This window comes from Epinephelus fuscoguttatus, linkage group LG20 (assembly GCF_011397635.1).
Source record: "Epinephelus fuscoguttatus linkage group LG20, E.fuscoguttatus.final_Chr_v1".
Lineage (NCBI taxonomy): Eukaryota > Metazoa > Chordata > Actinopteri > Perciformes > Serranidae > Epinephelus > Epinephelus fuscoguttatus.
The window spans coordinates 35,034,998-35,047,812 of NC_064771.1; the positions used below are offsets into that span (position 1 = coordinate 35,034,998).

The window sequence follows — 12,815 nt, forward strand, 5'->3', positions numbered from 1 at the left end:
AGTGAAAATATCATTTTCTGAGACAGTGGGTTCGGTTATATGATGACTTCTCATTTGGAATTAAATAAATCTGAATGAAATCATTCAGAATTAAAGTTTTTCCAGGTAGTTTACATGGGAAATATTCATTCCCAATGAGGGTTTACACGGAGATCAGTTTAATAGCCTTTATTCAGGTCCACGCAAGTTTGGGGCAGGGAAGGTTTCTGATTGGATAGGGGGCGGGGCAGATGTTACGTGTTTACATTTACCGGAAGAAAACACTGTAGTCCTCACTCCGGATAACAAGATGCTTGACGACGCCGTTCTTAGTGCCTTTTTCAGGCTTGTTTTGCTTATATTCTTGAAGCAGCAGTACAACAACAACCTTGTTCTGCTAATGCTTCATCTGTTGAGGAGGAGAAGGGAGATAGAAGGTCGAAGAAGGGAGATAGAAGACCGTGCTTTGGCGAATGGAAACCGGTGATTGCAACGAGTCCGACTGCTCTATCTCAGCCTGTTGCTGCATATCAGTCGTGTGCGCTATATACGTCATCGCGCCAGAAGGGCAAGGAAACGAGCATGCGCAGAAAGACCGGAATGAACTTAAAGAGGAATGAGTGTATACAAGTGCGAGAAATTCGTTCATTCGGAATTAGAAACGGAATATTCCAGCTCCTTACATCAGATTGAATTTTCAATCGCATTGGCCATTTTCATTCCGAATTAGGTGTTTACAAGATCACTTTTAATAGGAATGAACTTTCATTCCAAATGAAAAGGGAATTAAACTGTCTACTTAACACCAGAGTAGCTCAGATGAACCTTACGTCTCGGTGGTGCATCCAAAAATTTGACACAGCTTTACAATCAAACTAACTACTTCCTGTATCATTTTAGTGTGGGCTTTGTGCTTTGCTGGTGTCTTAAGTGTTTGTTTTTACTGAGTGTCAGTGAATGCCTCTTTGCTGCCCACAGGCGTATCCAGAGTACCTGATCACATACCAGATCATGAAACCTGACGAGTCTGCAGACGGATGAGGAGGAAGAGGACGATGAAGGAAGTGTCAGAGGAGGAAAATACGAAGAAATGCAGAAGAAGAGAGCTCACCTTATCCTATCAGCTGAGCCATGGCGTTACTAACTGCATGCACAAAGAAAAACTTTATTTATACAATGTATAAAACATGTAGGTTTTTATCAGACGCCTGTTGTTGTTTTTTTCTATAGTTTGTTTTATGCACTTTATGAACCATGAGTTGTTTCATGATGTGACGTGATGTGACTGTTGAGTTTGTCCTTTTGTCACTAAAACAGTATCGTCCAGTGATTCAGTGTGCTGCGGCTTCAGAGAGGACATGTCACTTTCATCACATCAGTGTCATAGTTAGACACAAAGCACATCGCTGCCAACGCTTAACATGTTGTTGACAGGATATCTGGGAGTAATTCCAACCAGTAAGAGACCACTCACCTGTACTACCCAGTACTGACTGATGCCTCGGTCAAAAAAAGTCAAACATCTTGTTTTTAGTTTGACAACTGACACCATTTTTATTTACCCAGCATGCATTTATAGGCATTAATAAAAGTAAAGATGGCCACATGTTCTTGATCCATACAGAAATATTTACTTCTTAAACTAAAGCGACTTACAGTGAGATGTTTTCACAGCTAACAGTTGTTCTCAGAAACATAAACCGTCACTGAAACTCATTGTTTTCTGACACTGATGTTATTGGAAGTGACTCGTCCCTTCTGAAGAGTCTCTCTCTGACAAACATTTCCACAAACAACTCTTATGTGTTGCCTGGCAACATCCTAACGAGGTGAAGTATTGGTTTTATTTTACAAAGATGTTGTGTAATCTTCTTTTGTACAAGCATGTTAGTTTATTAACATTTATAATGTTGAAAAGAAAAATCTCTGCTGGGGTTTGGAGACAGTCTGAAGACGTGATTTTCTTTCTGCGGCTCTGGAGAGTTCAATTCATGAATCGGCCTTAATGAGAAGCAGCATCTGATTGGATAGCACTGTGCTGATCAGCCAATCACATGATGTGAGAAAACCTGAATATGTTTATCAGCAGCTGAAACCTTTTATTAAGACAGACAAACGGCAGAGATGTCCCTGATGACCCACAATGTCCCACAGCTCCCAATCAAGGGGTCATTGTTCATTTGATATTTACATTTGTATTTATTTTCCTAAATCATGTTTTTATTTTATTTATTTATATTTTTATATTATAAATATTTTATATTTTTATTTATTATTTCTTCTTTTTTGGACACTCCAGGGAGTATCAATCAAACCGATGTTGGTAAATTCATTTTAAAAATGGCTGGCATTTACCTGTTTTTACAAATAACCTCTTCTCTTATTCAGTGATTCTAATACGGCTGCTGATGATTGACCGCAGTCCATCAGGACTTTGTAGGCTGTAATAAGAACGGGAAACTAATTCTTCCATGAAAATGCCATGAAAATGGTCATTTTAGTTGTGAGAGATTGACGCAGCTGTTCAGGTTGTTGTAAGTCCGGGTCGGCCGATATTTTGATAGTTGACCATATACAGAAAAACAAAAAGAGTCGCGGGCCAGACAGTTGTAAATGCAAAGTTTTCAAACAGTTACACGGCGAGAAAGTCAGTGTTTCTAGATTAGAAAAGCCCATTTGCCATAGAAACCTAATTTTCTTTCACAATTAAAATACAACACTACTAAACAGTTTAACATATGACATTACAGTAATTTATTGGAGTTCCCAGAAGTTATAAGATGATGGTTCGAGATGACAGCAACATCGTGTTTAAACCAGGCTGTGCGATGTACATACGGTTCAACTTATTAGAAATATGCTATTTATGCTATTTATGAATTCGCAGTGAGCCATTTAACAATGGGCAGCGGGCCACAGTTGGCCCATGGGCCGTAGTTTAGCCACCCCTGTTGTAAGTCAACCTACAGAAATAAAACCTTTTTTTTTTTCTTTCTAACATATTTCTTTGTCAAACTCCACATGACTGGAAAACAGCTAACGTGACATCAGACTGAATATTTTTTAAGTGAAGGATTACCTTAGTACAGCTTTTACTCAAGCCCTCAGGACGAAGGCCGGGCTTTGAAGCTAATTTTACATAGTGGCCAAAGGTGGAATTACAACATCTGGGTCTGTCATGTAATCTCATGTGATCCAAAAAGACTTTTTCCCACAGACCTACACTTAAAAGAAGTGTCTGTAAATCAGTGGATATTTCTGAGCAGCACAACCTCCGCAAAATGACTTATTATTGTTCGGATTTGATCTAGAACAGCTGCAAAATTAAATCATTTTATCCCCAGTCAAGTTAGCAGAGTGCTAAACCAGGAGTTAGCTACTCACAGAGGATTTTATTTTTTATCCTCATTCAAGTTAGCGTAGTGCTTAACAGGAAGTTAGCCATGCGCACATGATTAAATAACTTTATCCCCAGTCAAGTTAGCATAGTGCTTAACAAGAAGTTAGCCGCTTGTACATGATTGAATAACTTTATCCCCAGTCAAGTTAGCGTAGTGCTTAACAGGAAGTTAGCCATGCGCGCATGATTAAATAACTTTATCCCCAGTCAAGTTAGCATAGTGCTTAACAGGAAGTTAACGGCTTGTACATGATTGAATAACTTTATCCCCAGTCAAGTTAGCGTAGTGCTTAACAGGAAGTTAGCCATGCGCGCATGATTAAATAACTTTATCCCCAGTCAAGTTAGCATAGTGCTTAACAGGAAGTTAGCCGCTTGTACATGATTGAATAACTTTATCCCCAGTCAAGTTAGCGTAGTGCTTAACAGGAAGTTAGCCATGCGCGCATGATTAAATAACTTTATCCCCAGTCAAGTTAGCATAGTGCTTAACAGGAAGTTAGCCGCTTGTACATGATTGAATAACTTTATCCCCAGTCAAGTTAGCGTAGTGCTTAACAGGAAGTTAGCCGCTTGTACATGATTGAATAACTTTATCCCCAGTCAAGTTAGCGTAGTGCTTAACAGGAAGTTAGCCATGCGCGCATGATTAAATAGCTTTATCCCCAGTCAAGTTAGCATAGTGCTTAACAGGAAGTTAGCCATGTCCACATGATTAAATAACTTTATCCCCAGGCAAGTTAGCAGAGAGCTAAACCAGAAGTTAGCTGCTCACAGAGGATTTAATCATTTTTTATCCTCATTCAAGTTAGCGTAGTGCTTAACAGGAAGTTAGCCATGTGCACATGATTAAATAACTTTATCCCCAGTCAAGTTAGCAGAGAGCTAAACCAGAAGAAAATGTGTCGGCTCCATACACGCTAAAATGTACTGTTTATTGAAATAGAGTCTGGTGGGTTTGGCGATGGTGATTTCGGGCTATTTTTGGTTAAACAAAAAGGATCTTGCTCTTAAACAAAAAGGTCTATTTCTGTAGGGATCTCCTCAATGTCATCAGACACCTAGAATAACAGTGAGCCTGTCAGTGACAAAAACAAACACTTGATGGTACGAATATGCCCTGAGCTGAGTTTCACCTGTTTACAACCAGGCTGCTGCTGGAAACTACAGTCTGACAGTATGACATGATAAAATGCAAACACTGACCCATCTGTGTCATTCAAACAGTGTTTGAGAGCTGATGTGCTTGAACTTTCTACATAGCTAATACAGTAACTGATGAGTCTATCTGGATTTAATTTACAGTACCTTTAAAAGCTCAAACCTGACCTGATATCAGACTGAACTGCCATTTTGTTTTTGCTTCAACATTCTGTCTGACATTATCTTTGCTGTTTGTGGGGTTCGTTTCTCTCAGTCAATCAACAGTGACTGACATATGACTTATTATGTTGATTTAAGAGTTCTTATTTCTGTGACTGACTTACAACAACCCATCTTATTCATGTGAGTCTGCAAGTTAGTGGTAATTATTCTGGCTCTGGTACATGGAGACGTGGACAATTCAGTTTCCCCTTAAGTTGTAATTGCACTGCAGGTATACAGACAATTTTATCAATTTCCGTCTCTGCAGTCACACAGTGACAAAGCTCATGTGGTTCACAGTTCTCAAGTCTAAGTACATTAACAGTGTGTCACAGCCTGAGATCTCACATAATATTTAATACAAAAAAAATACTATTTAGTTATTTGTAGTTTTCCATGTAACCCTTTCACTGCAGTGTGGCTGAAGCATTGTAACACAAAGACAAACCTGATTTAAAAACAGCGGTTTAATTTCTTTGCTCTCCAGTCTTGAGTCGAACTGTTAAACCCACAGAGAGGGAAAAACAAAAAATGAATGTCATGTATGTAAATTTACTCTGACTGTTCTGCTGTTGTGACTTCTTCTCCTGTCGTCTGTAATGTGAAGTTAATGGGCACTAATGGGGATGTTTTGTGCCCTGATGCATGGTGCCGTGGTGCTGTCGGACTGATCGCAGGTTCCTCATTTCGTCTGTTTAGGCGCAGACTGGGAGGAAACCAGCAGCTGGGTGTGAAGTGTTTGAATCCAAAATGTGACAGTAAGCATCTCACCGACTCTGCAAACTGATTGATAGAAAAAAATGGTGCTATTTAAAGGAAAGTCCTGGACAAAATGAGATCAATGACATTTATGTCAGGATTTGTGACATTTTGGAAACAAACTTCTCACGCTATGTGTTTGAAAGGGTCATTAATGGGAAAACATTCAACCATGAAGTGCATTAGATGTTAGCTAAATAACTGAATATGGGTGCAGGGAGTGTGGAGGGAACTTTTTGCATCTTTTAAAAAGATATGAAATACTGAACTTTCTAAATGTCAAGGAAAAAGATGTTGGAGATTTTAAACTCTATCTGCCTACCGACCCCTTTGTTTAATATATATAAATGATTATTGGTGGCTATTTGATGTGTTTCTGTTACACTCATTTTAGATAAATGCCTGTCAAAGCATCTACTTTCAAATGAAAGGTTCACTCATTAAAATGCTGTTTTCCTTCATTTATCATGATGTGGAGCGCAGACTGACTGACGTGATCGTACACTTGGTCGATATCAACATTGAGCTAGCAGATGAAAACAAGCAGAAATAAGGAAGACACATTAAATTTGTGTTATATATACCCAGTCTCACTCCAGAGTCATTGAATACCAACCCAGAACGTCAACAGCCAACACACCCAGGGTACCTTGTACCTTGTAGAAAGTCCTTGACCAATATGTGACGAGGTGGGAGTGCGAATATTGGTATATGGTGTTGTATTGTTTTGAATCTGATTTCATCCATCCACACGTTTACAGCGTTTTCAACTTTCACAACTTTCAAACTTTTTTCCTGTTTTGGTGACTGGTGAAGAACCAGCAGCCCTTTAGCATGTGTGCTGCAAAATGTGGAGTGGCAGAGAAGAAACCTGGACTGAAGATGAAGTGAGATGCTGCCTGAATATTTGGGGCTGAAAAGATCATTTCTCAATTACTTGAGGAGGTGAATAAGAGCACTGAGGAAATCAAAATATTCAGTGAGAAAATGGAGATGAACTCCAACTCAACACCAATCAACAACAACCGTGAACAGAACCTGACAGTGCTCCATGACGTACGATATCCAGGAGGACACTGGAAGGAGTCTGTCGTCTTTTTACCTGCCAACGGTAGTACAACCAATAATCCAACATTACTGCACTCGTATGGCGGTTACTGCTGTCAGGTTGTCAAGGAAGATTAGCTCCACCCTCTATATCCCTCCTGGCGAGCACCGTAAGCTCAGTCGGCACAGTTACTGTTCTTCCTGCTGTTCATTGAGTTAGCACCCTTAGCTGCTAGCCGGCTCCACAACCTCCATGTTGAAAACCGTGTGCACACAATCATGGCTTTGACCCTGAATCATAAATCCCTTTTACACTGCCAGATTTTCGGCGAATGTTGGGCCGTTTTGCCGGCAAGCTGCGAGCATTTAGACACACAGAGCCGGATTGGCGAGTTGATCCAAGGTGCCCAATTTTCCACCTCGTAGGGTAGACATATTGGCGGAGCCTTTTTAGTTTAAACAGACCGAGGTGGCCTTCCTCAACAGGAGGGGCTGTTGATGACTTGTGGGAGGAGCTGTTGATGACGCTGCACGTGCGAGCCACTGGCGGTGGATAAACAGGAAACAGCTGATAGCAGGAATTAGCGAGCAGCTAGTAGCAAGAGGGAAACACAAACCTGACAGACACTGTAAAGATGAGCAACTGGGGAGACAAGGAATTGCGCGCCCTTCTTGTCCTCGCAAATGAAGAGTCCATTAACCGTCAGATGACGGGGACGGTGAAGAATGGCTTATGAGAGAATCGCCGAAGGACTGACCAGCCGCGGCTTCCCTCCCACGTCACTGTTTACGTCACACGATGAGCTACACGTTTTGTTACTTGCTCACGCCCCCCATTGCCCCGAAAAAGGCACATTCTGTACAAACAAAAGTAGGTAGGCGGCATTTTGCTGCACTCCCCGATTTTGTTTTTATACTGCCAATGCTGAAAAAAGACTGATTGGGCTTTCCTGCAAATTTGCACAGTTCCGATCCAAAAAGGGCTATAGATCTGCTCTGAGCGTCACTGCTCCTTTAAATTATACTCTGATGTCTGTGATAGAAGACTCGTGTGTGTTCAGACAAAACCAGTATTGACATTTGGTTTATTTCTAATTCTGGAAAGTGTTCAACATGACATAATCTGAGCAGCTTGTTGTTGTTGTTGTTGAGCCGTGACATTTGATGTCTTTATTATTGAACTGTACTCTGTTTGTGGATTTCTGACAGTCTGTTCACTGGTTTACATCCAAATGTCAGGCTGTCGTCTGATTGGCTGCAGCAGACCTGTCAGTCAGACTGACAGCAGCACAGATTGTTTGAACATGTGCCATCTTCCGTCAGCGTCACGCCGTCTGTACTCACTGAGTCCTCCATGAAGACGTTTTCACTTCATCCTGTAGGAAACAGATGCTATTTGTCAAAACCATCACCTGAACGAACCTGCTGAACTTCTGTTTGTTGATTTGCCGTCATTGTTCTTGTTTGTCATTTTTGAGTTCAGTCAGTTCTCGTCTTGATCTTCTCTGTTGTTTTCTATAGAAGCTCATTTTCACCAGTGTGATGGAAAACAGAAAACTTCAACACACAATAAGGAGATACTTTACCTACATACCTACTTACATTTCTTTTAGACAAGTGTTTATTTTTGAGAAAGTTTGTCATTATTTTGAGATTCTATGTCACTGTTTTGATATAAGTAATTATTTTGAGATAAATAAGTCATCTTCTCATTTCTTTTAAACACCAAGTTGTCATTTTGAAATACTAAGTCGTCTTTTTGAGAGAAGTCATAAAAATCCTGTCATTATCTTGTCATTCTTATCTTAAAATAATGACTTTGTATCTAAAAGTAAGTCTTTTTTTAGAGGTCTTCAGAGAGCAAAAATCTGCTGTAATGTTTAACAGCCATTAACAAACACCATTTCCCATGAGCCCTGGACTTTTGTGGCTTGACAGAAGAAGCTTGTCCGTATTTCAGCCAGAATCAGGTGATCATTATATTGTGTAAACTGTCTCTATTAGAAGTCTCTATTTATGACAGAGACACAAGAATAAATAAGGACACTCTTTGTTTCATTGTAGGAACAGCAGATTTGATTCAAGCTTCCTGTCTGATCTGCATTTTGATGAGCCGATAAAAGCCAGCGAAAAGTCTCCTCTGGGATGTCTGGAACTTTAAGGCGCTCCCTCTTCTCACCGCTACCTGACAGGATCTCCAGACAGCCACAATGAGTCAGCACAATCTGCTCACTAAGAATTGAAGGTTCAGTCATTCAGTTTCCTGCAAGAAAAAAAGTGAGACAAACAAACAGCAGAAAATTGCTGAAAGAGATATTACCAGATAAGAAGCTGCTTATTTGCTGGACTGTTATGGCCTTTATGTCAGACTCAGGAGTTTCTAAAGAACAAAAAAAGACCGATGATGTGCTGCCGTACATTTCTAACAGGTTACTGAACTCTAACACGCTTCCCCTCATCAATGTTGATTAAGCTGCATTGTTAAGTTCTGACCCGTGTTTGGTCTTTAGTCATTTGGTGTTACTGATTGTTCTGATCTGACTGAGCCTGAGTTGGCTGCTTACTTATTAGTCACTTTATTCTGTGAAACTGTGAAATTAGCTTATTTTGGTGAAAAATTGAGACTGGCCTAAAATTAAACCAACTAGTCCATACCCATTAGTAGCTTTGTCACCTTCTACCTAGGCCAATCCTCAGTGCCTATGAATGCCTATCAATAATGGAGGGGTCCCCTCAGATTATGTGTGGTCATATGCCTACAAAGTTGCGTGGTGATGGGTGAAACCCTTGAGATGTTCTACACCTTTATGTGATGAGCCACGCCCTCCGCAATATTCATTGCCTTATAGAAGCTCAGTTTTAGGAAGTTTTCCAACTTTTGCCAAGAGGGAACTTTAGATATTGCTCCCTAGATTATGTTCACCCAGTTTCATGCAGATTGCTCAAACTTCCTAGGAAGAGATCCATTTGAAGTGTTTTTCAAAAAATTCAAAATGGCAGAAAATCTATATAAGCGGAAGTTATGGGTTCTTGAGGCAAATGTGTTCCTCATGAGGAGAGGCATCTCTGTGCAAAGTTTCATGTCCCTACGACATACAGGGCATGAGATATGCCCATTCAAAGTTTGACATTTCAATGGGTTGCTATAGCGCCCCCCTTTGGCCAGTTGATGTAATAGTGCTTCATTGGCATCCTCCCATGACCCTCTACCACTGTGCCAAATTTCACATGGATTGACCAAGTCAGTGAGGAGAAAAACATGGAACACACACACAGACAGTTTTCGTCATTATATAGTAAGATCTAGTCTGTAGTAAAAAAAAAAAAAATGAGGGTTTTCAAAAGGGGACCTGTTTTGATTTCCATATTTTCTGTTGGATAGTGTTGGATGTTCATATTAAACATGGCCATAGTTTCAGATAATTTCAGATAGTTGTTTGATCAATTTGGGATCCAGGGAATTTGGAGAACAGGTTGACACCTTAAACTCTGTGTCACGTTCCTCGGACCATTCCTGAGCAGCTTTTGTGGTGTGGCATGGCGTATTGTCCTGTTGGGGGGCCACGTGCTGTTGCCATGAGGGGGGCGTACCTGGTCTGCACTGGTGTTCAGGTGGTTGGAGCTTGTCTGGTGGCATTCACCTGAATGTCAGAACCCATGGTTTCCCGTGATGTTCAATGATGTTCACTTCACCTGTCAGTGGCTTGACTTATCACTTGAAGTGGGGAAAAAAAGAACATGTCTGTTCACTGATTCGCAGAGATCACCACTCAACAAGTAAAACATCAAAATGCTTCAGACATTCATTGGCACTGTTCTGAAAGGGTTCCTTGCTGTCAAGTGAATCTAGCTGATCAGAGTAGCTTTACATTATGTGAAGTGCCTTTTAGACATTTGTGGCTCTACCTCTCCTGGACCCTCAAATTAGGTACATGCAGGTCAGGTGATCAAAATGCTGTGAAATGTCAGTGGCTTTTGGATGTTTTAGATTCTCATAGGCTGCAGCTAATGATTTCTCAGTGTCAAGTAAACTGAGTCGATAACTTCAGTGTAACTGTCAAAATGGCAAGATATGCTTAACTCTAAGACTCTATTCTTGAAATACAGATCCAGCAGATTTGAAGTCTTGTCACTGGCTGTGCTTGATGCTGGGGTGAGGAAACATGTTAGCGTGCTCATGCTCTTTCCGCCACCAAATCTCAAAAGGATCCTCCTTGGGTGTCTTGAACTCCAGTAGGCTGCCACCTCATCCTTGGGCTGCAAAGTTTCATGGCTAGAGTCTTCCATGTTGGTGACCAATGGGGTCGAAGGTAAAAATAATGGTTGGATCTCAAGACCACATCGATACCTTGTGTCTACAGATGTCTGGCTGATCTAAATAAACTGAATTCCACATTTAGACAAGTTGAATCCATGTGTGGGTGACAAGAACTAAGTGACAAGCAAACAAGTTTCATGTTAAATTTTTATTTTTCAAACAGTTCTGGAAGGCTGAAGTTTTGCCAAGTTACCTGCAACACAAGAAGGCCAAATGTTAGTTGTGAGGACATCACTGTTGTGTGACAGCTTAACTTCAGTTTGCTTTTCACCTCTTAAACCTTCTTTCCTCCTTTGGGCCCAGCCTCTGGTGGAGACATGCCTGGTGCTTCAGTCTCAGCAGCAAAGACTGGTGGTTCAGGGTACTCTGGGGAGTATTTAGTGTGGGAAAGGAACTCTTGTGCTCGCTGGTAGCCATTTCTGGACTGGATGATGTAGGATGAAGGCGGTAGAGGGGGCAGAGGGGAAGTCTCACTCATGCTCTGCGGCATCTCGGCACTGGAGTCCCAGACACTCAAGTCTGGGAAATCACGAGATGGCATCCAGTTGCTGGGGTCGGAGAATGAGGAGTCGGCTCCCCCTGCAGGCTGCATGGACCAAGGAAGGCCAGGAGAAGAGTCACCACCACCACCTGAGTTGTAGGCTACAGGAGCACCATAAGCATAAGAGCCGGCAGAGCTGGAGGCTGCAGGAGCACCGTAAGCATAAGAGCCGGCAGAGCTGGAGGCTGCAGGAGCACCGTAAGCATAAGAGCCGGCAGAGCTGGAGGCTGCAGGAGCACCGATGTAAGGAACAGGTCCGTCACCAAAGTCCATGTACCCAGCAGCAGGGTATGCTGGAGCAGCCCCGTACACTGGACCAGATGCCGCCCCACCTGAGCCCATGTTGACGTTTCCACTGGTGCCAGCAGCAGACTGAGGCTGCACAGAGAAGCTGGGAGTCTTCTTCCCATAACTTGGTGAAGAGGCTGCAGATGCACTGGGAGCTCCCACACTGGATGGGGACCGGTTTCCAGTGGAGGAGCTGGCCTGCTGGGGGGCTGCCTGAGGCTGCTGATAACTAACAGATGGTTCATACTGCAGGTTCACCAGAGGAGGGCGTGAGCCTCCGGACTGAAGGTTCGATCCAGGAGCTGAACCACCACCAGAGCTCCAGGTGTAGGGATACCTGTAGTCTGGACAAGCAGTCAAGGTCAGTCAGCATCTGCATCCAATACAGGAAGTTCTTTGAAGTACTTGGTGTCTGAGTAGGAATTAGAGGTTCAAACTTGTATTTTCTAAACTAGTTGAATCAGATTTCAGGAAGCTTTAAGCATTTCTCAGCAAAGTAGTTTAAGGATTTATGGCACCAGAGACAAAATCAGTTTGTGACTTCTTCACATTTCCACAACATCTGAAGAGCCATTGAATTAATTCTGGATACCTTTGAACCATCTGTGTGGTCAGGAATCTGCTGCTAGATAGTAAAAAAAAAAAAACTCACCTCCTTTTGTTGCAGGAAAACAAGCACCACTGCTGAACAGCAGCAGACAGATCCAAGACACCCTGTAAGGTAGAGACAGGAGAACAAAGTTAATCCCCCAGAAGCTGACACTGAAGTAGAACTGGAGCAATCATTGTTATATTGTATAAACTGATTTAACTCACCTTAAACACAGTCCGTACATCATGTTTGACTCGTCCTCTGCAGCCTGTTGAGATCAACAGAAGCTCTGAGCTGTGAGGTGAATGTGGCTCCTCTGGTCTTATATTGGTGCAACACATGCTCTCTAATTAAACTCATTAATGACACCTGGAGCCCAATCAGTGCCTGCAGCCTGTGTCCACTGGTGGAACACAGTGACCACATTGTGAGTGTTCTAATCTTAATTAACTCATAAGCTGTCAGATAAATAAAGTGGACATTTAAGTATAAAATGTAATTAAATATAAAGTGACATAAAATTAAC

General features: G+C 41.8%; 2 protein-coding genes across 3 annotated transcripts in view; one reads left to right on the forward strand and one right to left on the reverse strand.

Annotated features, from left to right (window-relative positions):
* Positions 1-3,611, forward strand: part of LOC125880625 (poly [ADP-ribose] polymerase tankyrase-2) — a 42,833-nt gene extending 39,222 nt beyond the window's left edge. For both annotated transcript variants that reach the window (XM_049563247.1, XM_049563249.1), the window contains exon 30: positions 958-3,611. In XM_049563247.1, coding sequence (XP_049419204.1) covers positions 958-1,020 — 63 coding nt within the window. In that variant the 3' untranslated portion in view covers positions 1,021-3,611. The remainder of the gene's footprint in view (positions 1-957) is intronic.
* Positions 3,612-11,000: 7,389 nt separating this feature from the next.
* LOC125880683 (uncharacterized) lies at positions 11,001-12,606 on the reverse strand. The gene is made up of 4 exons (XM_049563387.1): positions 12,514-12,606; positions 12,350-12,411; positions 11,140-12,041; positions 11,001-11,061 (listed from the first exon to the last, which is right to left on the reverse strand). The coding sequence occupies exons 1-3, from the start codon at positions 12,534-12,536 to the stop codon at positions 11,143-11,145; spliced, it is 984 nt and encodes a 327-aa protein (XP_049419344.1). The 5' UTR covers positions 12,537-12,606; the 3' UTR covers positions 11,001-11,061; positions 11,140-11,142.
* Positions 12,607-12,815: the final 209 nt, after the last annotated feature.

Bases quoted from the DNA above. Each gene is read 5' to 3' on its own strand.
- LOC125880683 (XM_049563387.1), bottom strand. From the start codon at position 12,536: ATGATGTACGGACTGTGTTTAAG. The intron at 12,412-12,513 runs GTGAGTTAAATC...TCTACCTTACAG, and splicing joins ATGTACGGACTGTGTTTAAG to GGTGTCTTGGATCTGTCTGC. The intron at 12,042-12,349 runs GTGAGTTTTTTT...CTGCTTGTCCAG, and splicing joins TTTTCCTGCAACAAAAGGAG to ACTACAGGTATCCCTACACC.